Here is a 22,526-nt window from a genome sequence, read left to right on the forward strand (position 1 = left end):
GAATTGGGGAAAAGACATCTTGACACAGGAACAAATTAAATGAGTGATTCTACCAAACGATATACTCATTGGATATCTTGATTCTTGAATCACTCTTCTGTTGATGCAAATGCACACCTTTGTTCCTGAGGGCATTTTGTATTCAAAAAGACGAGCCCTGATTAGTAAACTATTGAATGACATACCTGAAAAATATGCAAATGTTATGACATCATTTCAGAATCATATCTAATTTGTGAGTCGTGTTGTAAAAGGAGCGTTTTACATTTAAAGTCCATTTGGCCTCCTCGAGACAGTGACATTGATACTTTGTCACACTTGTACAAATGCACCACCTTTTATCGCACATGTAAACATGCCACTTCTTTGAGTTAACCATGTACTGGAGCACATACAGATATCACTGCGTTGAGGAAGGCCAAATGGACTATTGAAAGATAGGGCACTGTAACTGCAGTTTCAGGCTTGTACTTTTTATGTTTTAATCCCAGATATAAAATTCTATTGTACAATAATCAGGTCCTGTTCATCCTCAACATGTAAATGTCCTACACCTGAAAGCTTCAAACATTGATATACACAAGTCAAGCTTATAAGTCTGTATGACCCATCATACAGTTTATACAAATTACACAAGTTTCCAGTATGATGGAGAGTTGAAATCTTGCAAAAAAGTTTTTAAATGGTGTACATTGTTTATATAAAATAAATATATCAATTACTTACAAAAAATAATACAGTTTTTGTACAAAAAGAATAAGGCACATAATATCTACATTGTTATCTAAAAAGTTTGATTCCTCTCAAAGGTCCCATGATGACATTTCATCTGGGTTGGCCTGGGCTGGTAACACTGACCAGGTCAGACATAAACAGTAAATACTACCAAGGCTTTGGCAAGAAATACTGGGAAACAGGACTCAAAAAAGTATGCTGGGGCTATAGGGAAATTCAAATCGTGCAAAATAACCCTTGTGGAAAACATTTGTCAATGGCAGAAAGTACACACACACCCCGACATAAATTCTAACCTACCCTGAAATGAAATGAATAACCAAATACACACACATTAACACAAAAGAAATTCACTGCATTAGTGTCAGGGGTGATGTGTGTTCAAATGGAACAACACTTTTTGATTTTGAGTAATTATTCATATTAGACAAAATAAGTGAAATGTATGATCTTAAAACCTTTTTCAAAACTTAATTGTCACCACATAAAAATGGGTGAAACTTTTCAAATGTTCACATGTTATCCCCTTTACGACTTGAACTATATTTTCAATTCTTAGCTATTTCCCAGTATTTCCCACCTTAGCCAACCCCAATATATAGATTCCAGTTGACTTATAAACTGAAATTTATAATAACATGGTTTGATCAGAGCTACTACATTTTCTATTCTACAATAAAGCGTTACTATTTCTAGTACACCCATTACAAACATCAGTACTTCCAAAAAGAACACAAAGCACCACTTTCCTTCATATAACTTGTACAACTACAAGCACATAGGTTTAAATACAAATTGTAAAATTTAATTACGTAAGGCCAAAAAAATAATTCAAGGTTTGTCTCTCAAACCAACACTGCAAAAAGGGTGTAAAAGCCATTCCAGCATGTAGCCCTATGCACTGGTCCTTTTTTACATATGTTTCCAGTTAGCAAGGGGGAAAATGGCTGCATAAAAAAGCAGGCTAACAGCACAGTAAAAAAATCCCATGTTTTGCCTAGCTTATTATACTAGGATAATATAGCACACAGCTATTTTGCAAAATGTTTGGAGACACTGACCTTTCTTTATTTTGGCCTCAATGTGTAACCAGAATATACTGCACTTGTATCAGTAATGTACTCATCTACAACTTGTGCAATATATTCTTGTATTTGGGCAATTTCAAGCATCATTCCGCAACGCGAAGTTTGCATATGCAAATTAGGGTCATTTGGAAAAGTTTCTCCCACCTTAATCTTTCACTTACCCAAAATAGTTTCCATTATGCTTTTCACCTACCTAATTGGCTGCTGCATTAAAAAGAATTCATGTGCAAACTTCGCGTTGCGGAATGGTGTTGCTTGGAATTGCCCATTTTAAAGCCATTTAAGTTTGACCAAGTACTTATAACTATAATTTACAGTATTTCTACAACTAGAGAACAGGTTAAAAACAAATTTAGGACTTTACAGACACACACACTTACTTACCCTTCCATGTTCTTAAAAATCAATCCCAACATTGTCAAGAATTAATATCACCAGTATTGCTGCATGAGACATTGAAACAAGCCCTGGGCATGTCTTAACTTTTTTTTAATCTTTGGTCTTAGCCTGTACTTCCCTTAGCGTCAAACTTGTAGTCCTGGCAGGTTCCACAGACTCTTTTTTTCCCTTTCTCCTAATAAAAATCCAATAAGCAATACACAGATTTAGGGTTTCTCTACCGAAAGTCAATTTGTGCCGAAATTCCTTCACACAATGCAATAAGCGTTTTGCATATCAATAGATACAGTTCGGAGGTTAATCAATATTTTTTGTTATGCAATATAAGGAATTTCGGCACAAATTGACTTCCGGTAGAGAAACCCTAAATCCGCGTATAGAGGACCAAGTGGTGAATTTGGGTCTCCTGGACCCTTTAATGCAGGTTGTATCAACCCTGTTAGTTTTTTATCATAAAAATAATACATTTGATTTATGCAGTACTCTTGTTTCAATCCCTGTTCAAGACCATCATCATGTTGCGCTGTCAAAATGCTACTTACATACGTACAATACAAGTTATTCACTAATACTAAGAATAATTATAATTACTTAATAACATATGAACTCTAAACTACTTTAACTTGCAGAATTGTATGAGAAATATTTCTTGGGCAGGCAAAGTATGTGAAAATTTGTATGTGTTTGAAAAGATCCAAATTTCAAATTGTCAGCCTCCTCAACTGCTCAACTTACTATTCAGCCAAATTGAATATTTTACCCGAGTCCATTACCATGGTGCATCTGTTACAAGTCATTGACTAACCTTGTTCCAGAATTATTCATTCATATTCAAAGAAAGGTGACTATACAGTTTTGTTTTACAAGTTTCTTAACCATATTTTTCTTTGTTTAGGCAATTATAGTAGGCTATTGACAAAATACTACAAGTTCTACAACCATGTACTTCCTTATCATATTTTGACCATTTCGCAAAAAAAGTAAATAAAAATTATTAACATACCAAGGAATGTTATAAGGGAAAGCAAAATTATCAAGGAATGTTATTGTGGAGAATGAGTATGTCATTGTTTGTTGTTATACCATTGAGAGAATAAAACTCGTGCTTCTTTCACTATTCCTCTCGGCAGTCGCACCATCTTTAATTAAATCTGACTCAGTCAGGCAAAATTAGGGCACACCAAAAATAGGGAACACCAAAACTAGGGAACACCAAAAAATAGGGAACACCAAAAATAGGGAACACCAAACAATAAGATTCATTGAAAAAATGGCATTCTACAAGTTCATTACTTTGTAACCAAGTATGTCAGGTTGGGATTTAAGGTGGTACTACACCGCTTGATAAATTTGTGTTTATTACTGCATTTTTCTCAAAAAAATAACAACACACTGGTAAAAAAAGTTCTATATATTATAGGGGCAAGGAATCCAGTTACTACACTGGAATTTCAGTGACTCAATACAAGCGGTACGTTATTTATGATAAGAAAAGTGGTACCGCTAAAAATGTACCTCATTTTTTAACATATATAATGAACCACTTGTCTTGAATCACTGAAATTTCAGTGCATTGAATTCGTTGCCCCTATAATATACATAACTTTTGTTAGCAGTGTGTAGTTATTTTTTGAGAAAAATGTAAAATTACGGTAGTCACAAAATATATCAGGGGGTGTAGTATAGAGTCTGAAGTTTTTCGTTTTACGGAAAACGGAAAAAAATCACGGAATCGGAGGTACAACATGTATGATGTGACAAAAATTGTTAAAAGATAAGAGAAATAAATGTAAAAGACAATCATGAGTTGTGTGTGTCAATTTTTATGTTAAAAATACTGTTCAATAATACCGAAATAAAGGTATATTACCGGCATGACCCCCTATATCCCTCCAAGGATGGTAATGTCGGCCTATTATCGCGAGAATATTCCAATCAGAATATTGATCGCGATATTGAACACTTTATTATGACCATTAACGTCATTGTTTTTATATTTTAAGCTTTATTCATGAAACACGGATTTACAAATTTTACAACACGGATTACAACACGGAAAATGGATTTTAGAAAACGGTAAACTTCGGACTCTAGTGTAGTACCACCTTAAGGATTGCAGCAATAATACGGTTGATTACTGGCCAAGTGATGATTAGGCCCCAGTGATGATGATAACAACTATCTTGTCAAAATGACCTCCTTCGGCATGGTTGGATCAAATCCATTCAAAAACATCCGTATAACCATAATCTTCCACTCAGCATAAATAGTTATTCTCTTTTTCTTCAGAATCACACAGAGGGGTTCTATGTCAGTTGCCTTAATGATGTTTGATTTGGAAGTGCACCCCATTTTGATCTCAACACCTGGGTTTTGCAGGATACTTATTATGAAGTCTTTATTTCCCTTCCAATATGTGAGTTTGCATGTCTCAGGATATGTTCTGTGATAGCAACTACTGGCAGCAACGTCAAGATTCCATCAGCCATCACATCCTGTGTTTTCAAACACTAAGGCACTTGCATAAAGTAGTCATGATCAGGTTGCACCCAGAAACGATGTCTTACCCTTGCATCATGATGCATCACCTTATTTCATCAAATGACATTCCCGTCATTTTGTACAGGTTCCCTACCTGTTTTCATTTTGAGAATAGACTGGCTAAACATGAGTCGATAGTCATGTAAGGCCATCTTAATTAAATCCTGTGTCTCAAAGATTGTGAGAAATTGAAAACCTAATGCGGAGTGCGGTTTTTTTTATTGTATTTTTTTTATGTTGTTTTTTTGTGCCAGTTCAGGATTTCGGACAAGAATTTTGTGCAAAAATTGCCCAATGTTGCAGATGTTGGAATAGTAGACAAATAAAGTCACTGCTACAAACTAGTATTCTTCTCTTTTATTGTTTTCATGTCCAAAATTTGCAAAAAGATCTGAAACTCATGATCAAATATGAATTTTGGGTTTTATTTTTGCCTTTTTGTTAAAAAAATAAATAAAAAGACATAAAAAAATGAATTTCTTTATTTTCTAAGAGGACTACGCGCACGATTTTACTAACACGCACGGCAGCTTTGAGACACATGATTTATTTAAGATGGCCTAATAAAAATATTTTGCAAGATCTGGATGTGCTCTGTTCATTGAGATACATTTATTCACTATCGACCCATGTTGCACTAGATAGCAAATCAGTAGAGACAATCAAAATGGAAGAAATGCATTATGGGAAGTAAGGAATCTTCACTGGGTCGCACCTGTCAACTGATACTTCAGAGTACTGATGTTCAACTCATCAATTGAATACATAGTCCCAATATAATACTATATACTATGGCAGGAATGTCCTCTCAGGTCACAGATCTATGTTCCATCACCGTTTCTTGTGAGACGATTTTGATTTTGATTTCTGCAATGGAAACAAAGAATATATGACTCTCACTTTACTAGAAGGAGTCAAAGAAAGAAAGACAAAAGAATCAACATTCACTACATATAATAGAAAGTATAAATGTCAACCAAACCAGGGTCATAACCTAACACCCTCTCTCCCCAGTACACTGCAATTTGTCAGTACATCTGATTTTGCTACTCACAGATAAAAAACAGCATGACATGGAGTTTTGGTGTGGTTTTTTTTCCCTTTTTTTCAAATTGCATGGTTGAAATTTTATTAGGGGCAATCATTTTCCTGAAACCTATTGAACATTTCTGGGCATTTGTACATGTGCACTTATGACTCCCGACCCGAAAACCTAAAATGTTAAAAGAACAAGTTAATATTACGTATTATTATAAACACTCTTCAGCTATCAACAGAAACAAGTATGCACTCACTCCATAGTATGGATATTACAATTACTGTTTTCATGTCGTGTACTTGCTCAGTGAAAATATATAATTATAGTTTGCAGCTATGCAATGATCTCTTAAATCTTGCAGCTATGCAATGATCTCTTAAAGCTTGCAGCTATGCAACAATCTTAAAGTTTGGTCCAGTATAATCATGGTTCTTTTACATTGTTGCATTGTAGTACGTACCTTAGGTGATGAATCATGTCCATTCACCACTGGATCAACTGCTCTAGTGGGTATCAGAGGCTCTGTAATGTTGAATACTTTTATAACTTCCTGCAGGAAAATAGGAAATGAAAAAAAATATATAACTTTCTTGTTATAAAGGTCAGATGGGTGTAAGAGAATGCAGAACCTGAACTATACTGCGCCAATTAAGTATCCTTACACTTGGAAAAATAATCACAAATTCCATACCGAACAATATTGGGGTAAATTTGTTTTTTAATAGATGCACTATCTAATCCTGCACATTATGACACTCCAATGTGACTTCAAGAAGCAAAGTTACAAGCATTTGATTAGACGAAGGTCCAGTTTTAAAAGTGACAAACTGGCCTATTCAAAACTCCACAGACTAGACATCTGGTTTGAGAGTGGTGAATGGCTAATTTATACGCTTGTCTTTAATTTAAAACAAAAGGAACAAAAGAAAACTGAAACAAAAGAACTGACAAATAAAATGAAAGTTATGAAAAGTACAGAGAAGTAAAACTGAAATAAAAATTGCTTTTAAAAACCGCTTCATTGAAGAAACTGTGTTGTCTCTTTGTTTCACTTGTTGGAATCTTTTTGCGCCTTGTATAGGCCAGTTTGTCACTTTTCAAATGCTTGTAACTTTGCTTCTTGAGGTCACATTGGATTCAATGTGGTGTCATAATGTGCAGGATTAGCTAGTGCATCTATCAAAAAAACAAATTTACCCCAATATTGTTCAATTTGAAATTGTGATTATTTTTCCAAGTGTAAGGATACTTTATTGGTGCAGTATTTATAAGTTGTACCTCTACCTCTGGCTGTAGATACAAAAATGAACAATGCTGTCTGGTAGGTGGGTAGGTATGCTTTACAAAGTATGATTTGAGTGTGAATGTAGAAGTGAATAAGAATGGTAGTGGCATAAAGTACAAACATTTTCATCATGTTTGTGTTTTGTTTTTAAAAACAAAATCATGCAAATACCTCATTTCTACATACTTGTGTCTACAATTACTTGCTTATTGAATATACCCTTTCACCTGCAGATTTTGAACCCCAAAAGTTTGTCCTCACGATGGGTTAGAAACTTTAGAACTCTTTGTATACCTTGTTCTGTAATTCTATAGTTTGTTTAATTTTACCTTCCACTGTTGCATATCAATGTCTACAATAACCTGCTTCTTCTCTATCCGTTGCTGACTCTGTCCTTCTATGTAGGGTTGTGTGGGGATGACAACTGGTAGTTTGTCTTCATCTAAATCTACTTCTGCATGCCCATCCTGCAATCCAATTTAATATGTATATGGTATTAATGGCTCACAAGCTATTTGAAGGGGGTGCAGAATTTTAAAAAGTGAACCTTCAATGCAAAAAGCTTTGAGACACAGGATTTAATTAAGATGGCCTAATATCCTTAGCAATTGAAGATGATCCATTTTAAATGTTGCGATTCATACATCTTACATTCAGCATTGTATCAGGCATCCAACTAACACAGAATATCCTGAATTATTTATCATACAAGTATATCAGATCAGGGTTAAAAGAAATAGGCTGCAGATAGAAAGAATGTTTTCTTGTTTCATTTGTAAATTTGTAATTCCATACCAAGAATTTCCCTCCAAATTTCATTTGATTTTATTATTTCTACCTCTTTTTCATACAATCAAGACACCCATAAACAGGAAACACCCTATAGGCCATTCTTAACCTTATGAGAACTACCTGCCCATTGGCCAAAATGAATATTGTGTCCAATTTTGAACCAATCAAGGAGAGTATTAATAAGATCATCTGCAAATTATGCAAGTTTGACCATAAATAGTTTAAAGCCTAGTCATAATTGGCAATTGAAATGAGCAGTTCAAGATATCAACCAATCAGAAATGCTGTTAGATGACCAGTAGTGTCCAGGGGGTTAAAACTGATTCAAATAAGTCAATGTACTTACCTTGACCAAGAAAGCCAAGTGAAACATGTTTTCCACAGTCTGACTGAAGGAATGTGGGTTGACTACAAACTCAAAGTAGGATACAGGTTCAACTGAAAATATCAACATACAATGAAATATTATTACACTTCATAGCAGCACTTTTGCACGCATAGGGATAGAGCAGTGAGCTCTTTAAATATGTTACATTATTAATGCATTTACAATTTGTGTGCATACTTTGGAAGCTTGCAAAGATTTGGTGCATCGGTGCTCCAAAGCAAGTTATCAATAATTAAAACAGGTATTTTACTTATTTATGTCGGATGTTGCTGATACCATCAAGTTGAATCTCAACCCTGTGTTCATCAAACAACAAAATGAGCAATCCCATTATTCCTATAGTGTATCTACCTCGAAGTTACCGGCACTAGCTTTGAAGTTCAGCGTGTGCTGCGTTGGTTTCTTGCGTGTACATATGCGTAAAAGTATGTATACGCACCAAGTAACGCTAAGCTAACGCAGAACACGCTGAACTTCAAAGCTAGTGCAGGTGACTCGAGGTAAATATATATAGACTATAAATAGAGTTGATTAATTGATACATCCATCCATATATTAGTCAATCAATCAATCAATGTCTTCATCAATCAAGAACTCAATGACTAAATCACCCCTCCCATCAGTTAATCTCATACCTTCGTCAGGCTTGCCTGCACCAGTATAGTTTGTGACCTGTCTCAATATGCCCAGCATTTTCTCTACTTCCTCTGTGGTCACTTCTTGATGGCCTTTTGTCATTGTTTGAAGCTGATAGAGAAAAACCCACACACAAACAAGGTATAAAGAAAAGTAGATTTGAAACTTAAATGGAAACTAATGACGGAAATTAACTACCGGAACATATGACTATGAGCCTTCACTGCCAAATGATATGTTTTGGGTTATGTCATTCATTAATCTGAAGGCTCATTATACCAAGACTTTCCATTTCAATTCTATATTTCCAAATATTAAGTTTACTGACCATTCATGTGCAGTTCAAAATGAATGGAACTTTAATAGAATAAAGGACTGTATTTTATTTTCAAAGGTTCATGATTCCAAAATGTATATAGATTTAATTCTGAATTTAATAATGTTGAAACTTCGCAAAAATGAACCTTATTTTGTATTTGGAAAAATGAACCTTTGGATAATGATAGAGAACCACATATTCATTTACTCTTCACATTTCTTTGAAAATTGCACAACTTACACCTAATTCAATTCAACCAAATCCATTGTGTTTGTATGAAAATTAAAGTGATATTGAATTTATGTCTTAATTAATACATAAAAGTTTATAATAGAACATCTCATTTAACCAGCCAAGAAAGTAAGAGTTTTTTCTTTCATTTACTTTATTGTGGCTTAAAATGACCGGGAAAACCTTCCTGACAGTTGTTACTAATAATATTCCATAATTTTGTCAAAGGATAACCAAATTATGTAATCGCTTAAGCAGATTGACAACTGCTATGCTTTTCAAAGGTTAATTTCTAATAGCAGGCATGAGAATGATCATCCATGAAAAAATCTGAAAAGTTTTTAAAAGCCTGAAAAGTGCGTGAAATGAGGCTAAAAAGGCAAAAAAAGGGGTGAAGTTAAAAGAAAGTGCGGAAATTTGGACCACAAAAAAGAAGGAAATCCTGCAAAAGCCGGAAAATTCTCATGTCTGTAATAGGTTACCTAACTCATGGAAATATTTCCACGCCAAGCTAACATGCCGTTCATTCACTCGGTCCGACGTCCGGGAACATTGTCCCTTCGCCCCTTTGCACAAGCGCCGCAAGATAGCAACCAGCTCGAGAAGGGGAACTGCACATGTGCTGCACATGCGCACACTGGTTTTACAAGGCTATTTCCCCTTTGTGACGTCAGCCCGAACAAGAGAATACTTGCATCCATACTTACTTGTTTTGGTACCACTGCTGGGCCCAATGTTTTTTCAGACAGAGCATTCTGGTCTGGTTTCTGTTTTACTGGCTTGACTCGCCTTTCCCTGTCAAAGCTCCCTAGCCTGCACACAAATATAATTATAACAGATAAAGAGTGCAATAATGTTAAACTACAAATTACCATTGTCCATGTCTTATGTGGCATCATAACAATCAATTTCTTAAATTAAATTGTCACACTTTCTATTGTGCAATCACTAAAAGAACATGCTCAGTACATGCACAAACATTCAATTCTTGATATGGAAAAAAAAAAGCTAGAATTACACGGTTCATAATTAAGGTGGCCCCCACACATAGGTGTGTAAACAAGATTTGTAATTACAAATAAAATATGCAAATCAGCTCATTAATATTCATAAATATGCAAATAACATGACACAAAACAATACAGCACATCAGGCTACCACACCCAATCCCATACCAAGTTTGAAGTTGATTGGTTATTGCGTTTAAGCTGCAGAGTGGATTAATGAAAATGCTGACAAAATACATTATGCAAATCAGCTCAAGAATATTCAGAATATGGAAATAACATGACACAAAACTATACAGCACACCAGGCTACCATATCCAATCACCAAAACAAGTTTGCAAACCAGGTTTGATATAAAATTGGACGGATTGAGCATGATACCTGAATTCAGGTATCAGAGATATTGATATAAATAACAATGTCCAAACTGTAAACCAGGTGTTTGTGTGTACTCACATGAAATGAAATGCAGGTGCCCTGCGCATACAATGCCTAGCCTTCTGCCCCATTTCCTTCCAGGCTTGTGCACGAATATTAACATCTTGGTTTTGATTTTGACCTGTACCTAGCTGCCTACCCTTCATGTAGGTGACCTGTAAGCAAAATGCAATAAGTGATCAGAAACAATACTTGACAAAATCTCTTGCAGGAGACACTGCTGGGGAGAAACAAGTTTTCAGATTGCAGCACCTACATGTAAAATATGGAACGCCTTGTCAGAAACTCTTCTACTTTTTACATACCTTAAAAAAATGAGAACATGGAGGCTTTTGATTGAGATGAAACATGCAAAAAATGTGTCATTTTTAAAACCAGAAATGTTGTTAATAAGGTCCAAAACAGAAACACACATGTATGCGGCACCAACATTGGGCATGTTAGGGGATGGTTGTATGGACCATTCCCCCTTATCAAAGTATTAGGGGGGATTTATCCCCCCCCCCCCGGATTTTTGCCTAGATGTATTTTAGGTTGCAAGTATCTATTTTTTATTAAATTCAGTTGTTATGCCGCAAAGCACTATGAGCATCACATTTGCAGCAGATACCAGGCGGTACACCACTATATTATTATTTTGATTTAAGGATGCACATAACTTAATAAATACCATATCTCTTTTGACTCATGCCAGGTTTTGAATTCTCCTACATTCTAACTCTGCCTCTCATCCAACAAAAAATAATTAAGAGAGAAACTTGACTCCTATAAATCATTTCAATATTCGTTCAAGCAGGGACTTTGCAACAATAGATTTCTTAGTTAAGCTAGCTTCAAGTGAGAGTGATTTAGGCTCCTCTCAACTTGGTGAATCAATTGGTCTTTATTTTGTCTTAATCACTGGTCAAAACAACTCCTTTTAGAACTCTATGCCAGTTTTGATAGCTCTCTACCACATTATTAAAGACAGTTACTGGTTGCATTGTGAACTGGCTTACCAATTTCTCTGCAAATTCTGCAGGTTCAAATACAACAAAGTCTGTTTGAAGTTTCTGTGCTCTCTGTTTCCCGAGCGTTGACACCAACACCATTAGGTGTGAATCTAAGGCAGCCTCTTGCGTTGCATTGTTCTCTCTCACTGCAAAATAAACACAAGTTATTAAATACTTGGTACAATTCTTTTTCATTTGATTGCCCACCATGGGCTATTCTGGTTGAAATCCATACACCCCCTATAAAAGACATGACTTTAATCTTCCACACAGGGAGTGTGAATTTCTAATGGAATTGTATCTGAATGGGTTACTTCATTTGAAATCTACACCCCACTGTGTGGGAGATTAAAAGGTAGTGGCTTCCATAGGGGTGCATTGATCTCCACTGGAATATCCCAATGTGCCCAAACGCCATCAAAATTGTATGAATATTTTTATATTGCCAACATCAATGAAATATAAAGAAAGCCCAATTATTCTTTTACTCATATCTTCAATGCTTCATTTGGCTCATGTGTCAATAGATTATAGCACCAAATGACTCATCTTGACGGACCACATCGCAAGCAAGACAGTATTCCACTCACTCACTCACCTTGCTCAAATAACCTATCTGCATTAAGCAGAACATCAGTCAAGCCGGTATTGTCTGGTTTTATTAAGTCCAATCTATTCTCTGAAAGAAAACAAAGATAACAGAAAGATTGAGTTCACAATGAGTGAGATAATTGTACACAATTGTATACTGTACAAATGTAGGTGACCACATTTATATAAAAGTTGAAAACAGCTGGTAAAAAGCTTAAATTTGGACAGCCTGTATACTTTTGCACATAGCAAGTGAACAAAAAAAAGCTGAAACTCTCAAAAACATATACTTACTTTGTAATAGAACCCTACTGAATAAGAACAGAAATTTAGAGCTGAACATACTATATCAAAATAAATTTTCCTAATGGGGAGTAGGTCCCATATCTCAAATTAATTATTTTAATTAGTTTCAAAAGCACTGATAGCTCCTGTGAGCTAAACACTAAGTAAACATTGAGGAAACAGTCACAATACACTACAATACAGTCATCTGTCCGAGAAGCCTCAGCCATGTAGTCACTGAATTAACTATTATTATACCTCAGGCATTCAATATCCTTTTTATACAGATGTTTTTATACTCGTCCTAATTGGATTTTCTGTAATAAATTAGAAAACTATTGTATGTCCTATTTTGGATTATAATTGCATTATCTGGAATCCACAGTTAAAAAATATATCTGCTGAGTGCTGAAATTGGATCAAGTCCAAACCTTTATTTTTAAAATGGCCAGTAAGAATTGGTCTGCTTCCACTTCTGCTTTGTATGAGCAATAAATGTGACCCACTTGTTGATCGTCGGTGTATTTAAGATTTATCATTTATTAAAATTTATTAATCACATGACTCATTCACCAATCAATTTATTTGTCAAAAACTTGGTTAAACTCTAGGCTGGACCATCCACTTGCTTAATCATGACCACTTCAGTACTCCAATGCTCAGCATGCTCACCAGTTGTCTCAATTTTATCTCATAGTGCAATAAAAGAATAGAACAACAAACTTCCCCTCATGTTGCCCCATCCACAAATGCCAATTCTTTCAAAATTCAAATCAAACACTATCTCAATTTGAACTGTATTTTTAAAAATTATAAATGTATTTTCATGTATCCTAATTGTTAATATTTGCACAGGCTTATTGTAATTTGCATGTATCTATGGATTGTATTGTGATTTTGTATTATGTATCCTAGCTTGGTAAGTGAATTTATCCTGCAGCAGTACCTCTAATGCTATTAATAATCAATTTCATATACTGTGCAACATTTTAACAAAAAAAACAAGACCAGTTAGGCAGGAAATGAGTTCTGTTAATAATTTTGATGCATTTACTGAATTGCCTTACTTTGTGTATCTGCGATTAGATTTCTGTACTCATGCCTGAGTCTTCTCCTCACATCAGGATCCCCTGATCGGAATGGGGGCTCTGCATCGCCACTTCCTCCTGCTCCAGCATCCATTCTGTCAAAGAATAATTTGTAAATAACCACATTGTCAAAAACAATAAGATCATAACCCACTGCTAATTAAGTACAGATATCATATTATCTCTCATTTTATGAAGTAAGTACTACCCTTTTTGCATAGATGGTAAGGCTCTCACCAATTCCTGGGTACACAAGTTTTGCCCGTCCTTGGCCTACCCAGGTCCAAATTCTTTCACAAGGTGTAACCATGGAAGGAAGTACAAGCTGGACATGTATGGTGTAACTTTGCTACGGAAAGCGCTATGACAAAAGGGTTTTTTAGTTTTGGCTTTCTTTACTCAAGGGCTTTAATTTGATATATAAAATGATGTGGTTTGCTGACAAATTTGAATTTGCCTTTTATACTTACTTACTAACTTTAAGTTTTTACCATAATATTATTTCAACATTTTGAATAAAGAATAACAAAATCAAAATTTGACGGAAATCGTACATTAAGGCTTTAATTGTTTTCATTATAAATGTTGCAAAATATTAAAAGGGCATTTCGTGATCCACAGCCTCATCCCCCCACTTTTCTATTTTTATACCACTGGAAACCAACAACAGTGGTCTATGGAGCAGTGTAATACACATCATGCATAACATTATATTTTGTATTTTTGTAAAGTGCTTTGATCAGGTTTTGGAAAAGCGCTATATAAAATTATAAGTGCTGTTAAGTGTTATTATTATTATTATTAATTTATTATTATTATAACTTTACACAAAATCGGATTCGGAATCAACTTAAATTTGGGGAATAAGCTTTTTTGTGGTTATCTACTGAAAAATGTCATAAAAAGAGGATGCTAGGTCCTATAGTAAGAATTCCAATTGAATGAACGCAGCTTTCAACTGCTGTACTCGATCCAACCGCGATCGTATACCGCGTATTTCAAACTACAACGCGAGCACACGACCTTGGATACAATGCTAACCAATCATGAGTGTGTTGGCATGGTTAGATTCGCTTTCGCGTTACTCACGCTCAGTCGCACATGCTGGCGTACATCGCGCAGTGTACGCAAAAATTCGTCATGCTATTGAAAGCTGCGTTCATTCAATTGGAATTCCCACTATAGGTAGGATCATGAAATCCTCCTTTAATTAGGTATGCCAGGCAAACCTTAGTTAACACATTTGCTAGTCAACCAAATTCGCCTAGAACTCAATACATATTTTACATCAAAATTTAAAAGAACAGGCTGGTCAAGGAAACCTACATAAATATGTTTTCTATACTTCACTTGACCCAAATATATGATTTTTTATTATGGTGATAAGGATTTTGATAGCAGTTCCATTAAAAAAGCTGCTATCATAATGAGACTAAGTCAGATCTAGAAACACCCCCGAAATGCTGTTTTGGGGAATTTTGCTAGCTGAATCTTTTTGATGAAAGTCAATTTGGCAAGATGTAACTTTGCTACGGAAAGTGCTATGAAAAAAGGTTTTCAGTTTTGGCTTTGTTTACTCAAGGGCTTTAATTTGATATATAAAATGATGCAGTTTGATGGCAAATTTGAATTCACCTAGCATACCTACTTTATCATGTAATATTGATTGACAATAATTTGAATAAATATTAAATAATTAACGACAAACATGACAAATCAAATGTAATTTGCAATCATTTTTGGAGCACCGATTTCTTCGTACCGTCGGCTAAGTGTGTGTGTGAATGCACATTAAACACATATAAACACATGCACAGCACATGAGCACCTGTTGGAATTTATTTTTGCTGTGTCGAATATCATGATGTGCATGCATGCCGAATTCGACAGTGACAGTGTCATGACTTCACTTCTAAAGTCTGAAAGTAACCAACTTGAAATCGTACCATTCTGTATGAAAAGTGCACATTTTTTTCCATGAAATGAAAATTTCATATATAATGTTCTACTCATGCGATTGACTTACTAACCTTACAGCAAAGTTTTGCTTTACAGCAAACAATAATAATGCTCTTCTCTTCAGCTTGCGATCCACTTTTTAATTTCGGGAATTAGATGATGATGGTTGCCAGCCAGATTCACCACAGACAGTCCTAGATTTTGATGGCAAATGACAAGTCAAGTGAAACTCCTAAATTCAGTGAACATTCTGGCAACGGGCGTGTTGATATTGACGTACGCCACTTCCCGCGAAAGGGAAAATCCCGAAAACACCGGCCACTACAAGTGGCAAATGAGAGTTCAATACAATGAAAATATACTAGTTTATTATGATAAAATACATTTTCTTACAAAATCTTAACACTATTTTAAAAATAGTGTTATGATTTTTAAAGTCGTAATGTACGATATACATCTTTTAAAGTGAATTTGCATGGTAAAATGTTTCTCAAACTTGAATTCTTGTTTTGGCATAGACCCGGGACATACTATTTTAAGGCCTACTCCTTATTCCTGAATTTTTGGGGCCTAAAAAAATATTATCCTGTTTTGCCAAATAAAACATCGCTAAATCCTAATCCTCTAGTTTATAGTTCTAACTGGCAATAAAATAAAATTTTGATATTTGGTCATTTTTTGGGAATAAGGGCCAAAAACATGCGTTTTAAGGTTCGTATGCTGTGACAATCAAGCCCAAAGACTTGCATACTAAGACTGATTTCAGTTTATGCATTCTAATTTTTGGAAAAGGCATGTTTCATTTTTATAACCAATAATTTATTAAAGTAGCACCAAAAAGTGAGAATTAGAGCAAAATTGCGGCATCTACTCCAGATTTTGAATGCTTAGACTTGTTCCAAGTCTTTTATTTTTATGACTCGGTTGTCAGAAAACATGACAAAAATTCATGTTTTTGGCTCTTTTTTCAAGAAATTAGTAAAATAGTGAACTTTTTCTTTTATTTACTCAGTTAGTACTCAATTAATATGATAGGGTTGAGCTATGTTTCATTTTGCGGAAATTGATGATATCTCAAAATCATAGGGCCTGCACTTTGGCTCGTTTTTGCAGGTTTACATGGTCCAATAATCACAAGATGACTGACATGTGGTAACAAAGGAAGCAGTCACTGCAATTTGATTATGTCCCATATGATTGGCCATTCAAGACACCCCTGTGAATATACTATAGCGGCCTTTTCAAAATATAATACCTGTTTGCTTGACTGCATTGACAATACCCGGGAACAATACACACAGTATATGCATTGGACAAACTTTTTACAAAGCATGATAAGTGATAATGTGACCTCCAGATTTATACATCGTTCGTCTCGCACATTCCCTCATTTCAAATATATAGTTTTGGTTTCTCTTTTGTTCAGAAACCAAAAATCAAGGGATTAAAAAGTAGAGCTGATCTGGTCTGCAATCATAACACTATTATGCTGGGAGGACACAGTATAGGGTATATAACCAGAAGTATACAATAGCCTATTGTGCTAACATAATTATTATCATGATTGATATCGGAAATCTATCCGCGGACGACAGTTGATGCTCTCTGTCGACGGTAGGTGGCATATTACACTCACGAGTTCTAGGCCTAGAAATCATATACATGCGCGTATATTGAAGGATGGGGTGGGGTGGGGGATTTGTTTGTTTGTATGAAACATAAACGATGCATGGAGATGATTTGATTATGAATTAGTTTATTATCCCCAGGAAGCACAGCCCATACCTCTTTAATAGGGGGCTCCCCTCCCTATATAACCACATCTTCCCTAAATTACCCCTTTCCCCCTCCTCCTCCCCTACATTCGATATCTTCATCTCGAGCTCTCCTCCCCTTCTCTTTCACTTCCAATGCTCTCTCTCATATGTTTCTCTCTCTACCGGCCCATATCCCCTTGCCCTCCACCCCCCCACACACACACACATCACACAATCTCTTCTCCCTCTATCTTCTACTTTTGCAGTAAAAATTGCTTCAGTAAAAGTCATTAGGTTATTAGAGGTCATATAATGGCCTTCCATCGATTCTGGTACATGGGATTAAGGACATGAATCGATTTCTGTTTATAGCACCTATACAATTACAATAGTGGCCCCTTTTGTAATGTCGAATGCAAATATTTCGATGGTCTATATATTTTCACAGTGAAATCAGCTTAGGCTATTTCGTAGTCTCAAGTCAATGCTTTCAAACTAAATCAATGCTTTCAAATGTAGACTGCTTTGTTCGACTTCTCTGCTCGTGAATATTGCACTGCGAAATTTAAACATTTCTTTTGTATACTTAGATCAGGTAACTCGAAAATCCTGTAATTTTATTCGTCACACCACTTATAAGAAACTGAAACCAAAACCGAAACTACCTGTCACAAATGTTTAGTTTTAAACAAAAGGTAGAAACAATGAGTTCGATATCTTGTGATTCAAGTGGTTAGGCAGGACAATAGGAAACCACGTGACCAAAACCAAAACCAAAACTAAAACTCAATATTTGAAATGAGGCACTGACAACATTTGATTGAATGGACTGTAGGCTACTGCGCCGTGATTACGGTGAAGGACACCGGTTCAAATCCTTTGTTTGGAGCCAATCGATAAAAGCATGCAGGGCCTCTATACCCATGTACAGTTTATCCCTACATAACCTATGTCTTGAATCAGGGATCGATATAATGGGATAGGCATCGTAGTATTACGTAACACACCGAAAGATGTAGTTTAACTCTAGACAATAGGCGCCATATTGCAGGAGGGTTAGAGTTCATAGAGGAAACGTTAAAGGTTAGTAGATTAGGTCACCCAGGCACATCACTAATGTGTTTCACGAGTTGTAATACCGACAGGTAAAAACATTGATTTTGTAAAATTCTCCCGATTTTTAAAAATTACTAAATAAGGTTAGTACTTCAAACCATTCTTTGATGAATCTATGCAATATGACGGTAATTTGTGAAACATCTAAGAATCAATCTTAAACATCTTCATGATATTCATTTTTTTGCGCATGGTCAAAGCATGCTCTTGCGCTATCCACAGACTATCCGGTGGAAACTTCAAAGCAACGATCATGCGTTAATATTTACAAAATGGCGAATGATGTAGTTTAAGTCGAACAATAGCGTGACCGGCGTGACGTAGTTTTTGGCATTGTTCCTATATGCACTTTCACCCTCCTGCTTGAATACGCTGGCAAAGTTATGTAATAATCGGATTAATACTATATAGCAGTAGGTAAAAACAAGTTTTGAATAATCCGCGCTATAAAGTCCCATTCAGTGATCCCAGCGAAAGTGAAAAAAAAATCAAATTGTTACGTTTATAAATTTTTTAATGAAAACAAATGGCAAAAAAAAACAAAACAGGAAAACGACAGTATTGACGAAGTTGAAGCCCCATTCAAATACATGTAGCTAATTTATATACTGTCAGTACCGGTATATAAATTACAGACTCACGTAAATGCATTATTTTTTGTCTTAGACACACGGTTTTCGGCTGAACCACTGCACTAGCAAGCTATGTTAGCACATCTATGACAATGACGAAAGGTACAAAATCAGCCATAGGCCTTTAGATAGCAGAAGACACCAAAGTGGTGTTTTATGACCTTTGACATTCTTTTGTGGCGAGTGACATGGTCTTTCAATTCACGCCGAGTGTCCTTGACAGGTTTGACTATGCTTCAGTGGTCATGAAAGAATTCAAAAGATAACCTCTGCCCCAATAATCCCAAGCAATTGTCTGAAACTGCTCCTCGGATCATAAGAACTCAGTCCTCAAATGATAGTCATAATAATGTCCAAAATATAAAAATTACTGCCTATCATTGAAGACTGAGTTCCGCAGTCTAGTATCCAAAATCTGAATTTTGATGATTTTTACGATCGCCGGGATGAAAAAAAATAAAAAAATCACTGAATGGGCCTTAGTACCCTACTCTCCTTACCTTGGCAATATAAATCAAAGAAAAATAAATAATAAAAAAATAAAACAAGAAAAGAAAAAAAAGACAAAGAAAATTAACCAAATTAAGGGATCTGGAATGAGCGTTTTGAGCGTTTCAATAGTATTTTTGTGGGACATGAGAGCACATCAGACATATCGAATTGCATTCTGAATACGAAGAATGTCTTTCTGATATCAAATTAATTTCATTGTTTGAAATTCACGATATAATACAAATTTTATGAACAGTCCTCGAAGTAAATATCATAAATCTAATGTTATATTCTTAAACAGTCCTTGGCATACCATACATGTATAGGCCTATGTATAGTAAATTTGTCTGATTTATCTTTTTTTTGCTGTTTAAGCAAATAGTTAAACATAATTTCCATAAAATGTAAGCGTTTACTGTCAGATATGTCCCCTTTTAATTTTGAGCAGAACAAGTGAGGTAAAGCAAAGAAAATTGGAATTTACTACTACTAGCGCCAATGAATGTTATACGATTGTAAAACGGTACGATCCTCTAGGGGTGGGTGGGTGTGTGGGGGTGTGTGTGTGTGTGTGTGTCATGCACGCGTATTTTTTTCTGCAACTATAACGGGACGCAATACGATACCGGTATGTTATAAGAATCAAACTTACAAGAAAGATGGCTCTTGTCAAATCCTACAATTCTGTCAGAGAAATATGCATATTTGCATTACATTTTAATTAATTGACATAATTGATTAATTAATAAATATTTTATTTAATGATTTACCATAATTCCAAATATGTCAAACAATATGTCAAATTAAAGCTAATGAAATGCTTTATAAATTGGTCAGAGCGCATTTTGCATAATGCATTTAGTTACATGATTTTTGCTATACACGCATAGGAGCTGTACTTTTAAAATCCGCGCCTAATCAATAATAATAGTCTTTCACTCCATTGTCAAAGTACTGTGCTCCCTGTAGCATTATGGAGTGACCAGGTCCTAGAGTGTGATGGTTTTGTAGCAGATGACAGTGCTCATTCAAGCCTGTCAAGGTCAGTTAGTAGCCACTTGCTGAATGGATGGCCATTATCAACTATCAAAGAGATGCCTTGTGCAGCTGCCAATCACAGTAGAGGTTTGATAACATTTTGTTAAAACCCAAATGTGATATAACGACAATGCTGTGCATGTTGGTACTTAATTGTTTGGATTCTTACGTTGAAATTCCCTTGTATTAGTATTTTTATGTGTAGTGTATAGTGCTCATAAATTATATAGCTTTTAAATTTTGGGCATTTTTGCTCTGTTGCACTGTACCATTATGGAATTTGAGTAAATCAATTACCGACACAAGCAGGTATACAGTGTATTATTTTATGTTTATTTCGTATCTCAGGAGCACAGCTCACTTGGTAAGGCATCAGAATTTGGTACACTAGCGCTTCGAACTTTAAATCGGAAGGTGGTGAGTTCGAGCCTCATCACGGTCGCATTAATTTTATAAACCAAATATTGTTCGAACTTTTCATATTTGTTTTTCTTTTATTGTTTCTTTTCTTTGTCTTTTTTTCTTGTTTTATTTATTTTTTCTTTATTTTTCTTTGATTCATATTGCCAGTGTAAGGAGAGGAGGGGACTAACGGCCCATTCAGTGATTTTTTTTCATTCGTACTATCGTAAAAATTATCAAAATTCAGATTTTGTACAAGATAGCGGAACTCAGTCTTCAATGATATAGTCAGTAATAATCTTTTGGTCATTATATGACTATCATCATTTGACGACTGAGTTCTTATGATACATCATCCGAAGAGCAGTTTCAGACAATTGCTTGGGATTGTTGGGGCAGAGGTTATCTTTTGAATTCTTTCATGACCACTGAAGCAGAGTTAAACCTGTCAAGGACACTCGGCGTGAATTGAACTGACCATGTCACTCGTCACAAAAGAATGTCAAAGGTCATAAAACATCAACTTGGTGTCTTCTGCTAAGCCGTGTAGGCCTATTTAAGAAAAAATAATGCATTTACGTGAATCTGTAATTTATATACTGACAGTATATATAAATTAGCTACATGTATTTGAATGGGGCTTCAACTTCGTCAATACTGCCGTTTTCTTGGGTTTTTTGCCAATTGTTTTCATTAAATTTTTTTATAAAAGTAACAATTTGATTTTTTTTTCACTTTCGCTGGGATCACTGAATGGGGCTTTGCAACGCGATATATTCAAAACTTGTATTCACCTACTGTTATAGCATTAATCCGATTATTACACAACCTCGCCAGCGTATTCAAGACATCCAATGCAAATAATCACCTAGATTATGACGTATCATACCGTAAATATGGTGGAGTACTCAAATTCATTCAACAAAAGCATGATTACAAGCTATTCAGCATCGAAGTGGTTACGTAATTCTCTTGGTTACCGGATCACGCTACTTTGGTATGCCTTCGAGTGCCATATACTTTATGTGGTGATCATTTCGATCGTGGTTCATTACTCTAGCGCGTGATCCCGTTGACATAGTAACATTACGTAACTTCGATACTGAATTGCAATCTACCGCGACAGCTCGTCTCAAGCTGTGTTCACACATGCACTTATTACCGGTAATATTTTATCTAGGCTTATGTCCGATCGAATTAAATATTTCCGCTAATCCCTTAGTGCGTCCACATTTGTCGGCAATAGCGCTATACGCTGGCGAAGTTACGTAATAAT

The 22,526-nt window shown here is 35.4% G+C and overlaps 1 protein-coding gene across 2 annotated transcripts; it reads right to left on the reverse strand.

Moving 5' to 3' along the window:
* Positions 1-5,330: 5,330 nt before the first annotated feature.
* LOC140166683 (non-structural maintenance of chromosomes element 4 homolog A-like) lies at positions 5,331-15,966 on the reverse strand. 2 transcript variants are annotated; one of them, XM_072190184.1, is made up of 11 exons: positions 15,885-15,966; positions 13,834-13,949; positions 12,489-12,569; positions 11,897-12,036; positions 10,917-11,053; positions 10,161-10,266; positions 8,903-9,014; positions 8,226-8,317; positions 7,417-7,554; positions 6,263-6,352; positions 5,331-5,630 (listed from the first exon to the last, which is right to left on the reverse strand). In XM_072190184.1, the coding sequence occupies exons 2-11, from the start codon at positions 13,946-13,948 to the stop codon at positions 5,595-5,597; spliced, it is 1,047 nt and encodes a 348-aa protein (XP_072046285.1). In that variant the 5' UTR covers position 13,949; positions 15,885-15,966; the 3' UTR covers positions 5,331-5,594. The 2 variants fall into 2 exon arrangements, with proteins under 2 accessions (XP_072046285.1, XP_072046290.1); XM_072190189.1 differs by having other exon boundaries at positions 5,331-5,667.
* Between the last annotated feature and the right edge of the window lie 6,560 nt (positions 15,967-22,526).

This window comes from Amphiura filiformis, chromosome 1, assembly GCF_039555335.1.
Source record: "Amphiura filiformis chromosome 1, Afil_fr2py, whole genome shotgun sequence".
NCBI lineage: Eukaryota > Metazoa > Echinodermata > Ophiuroidea > Amphilepidida > Amphiuridae > Amphiura > Amphiura filiformis.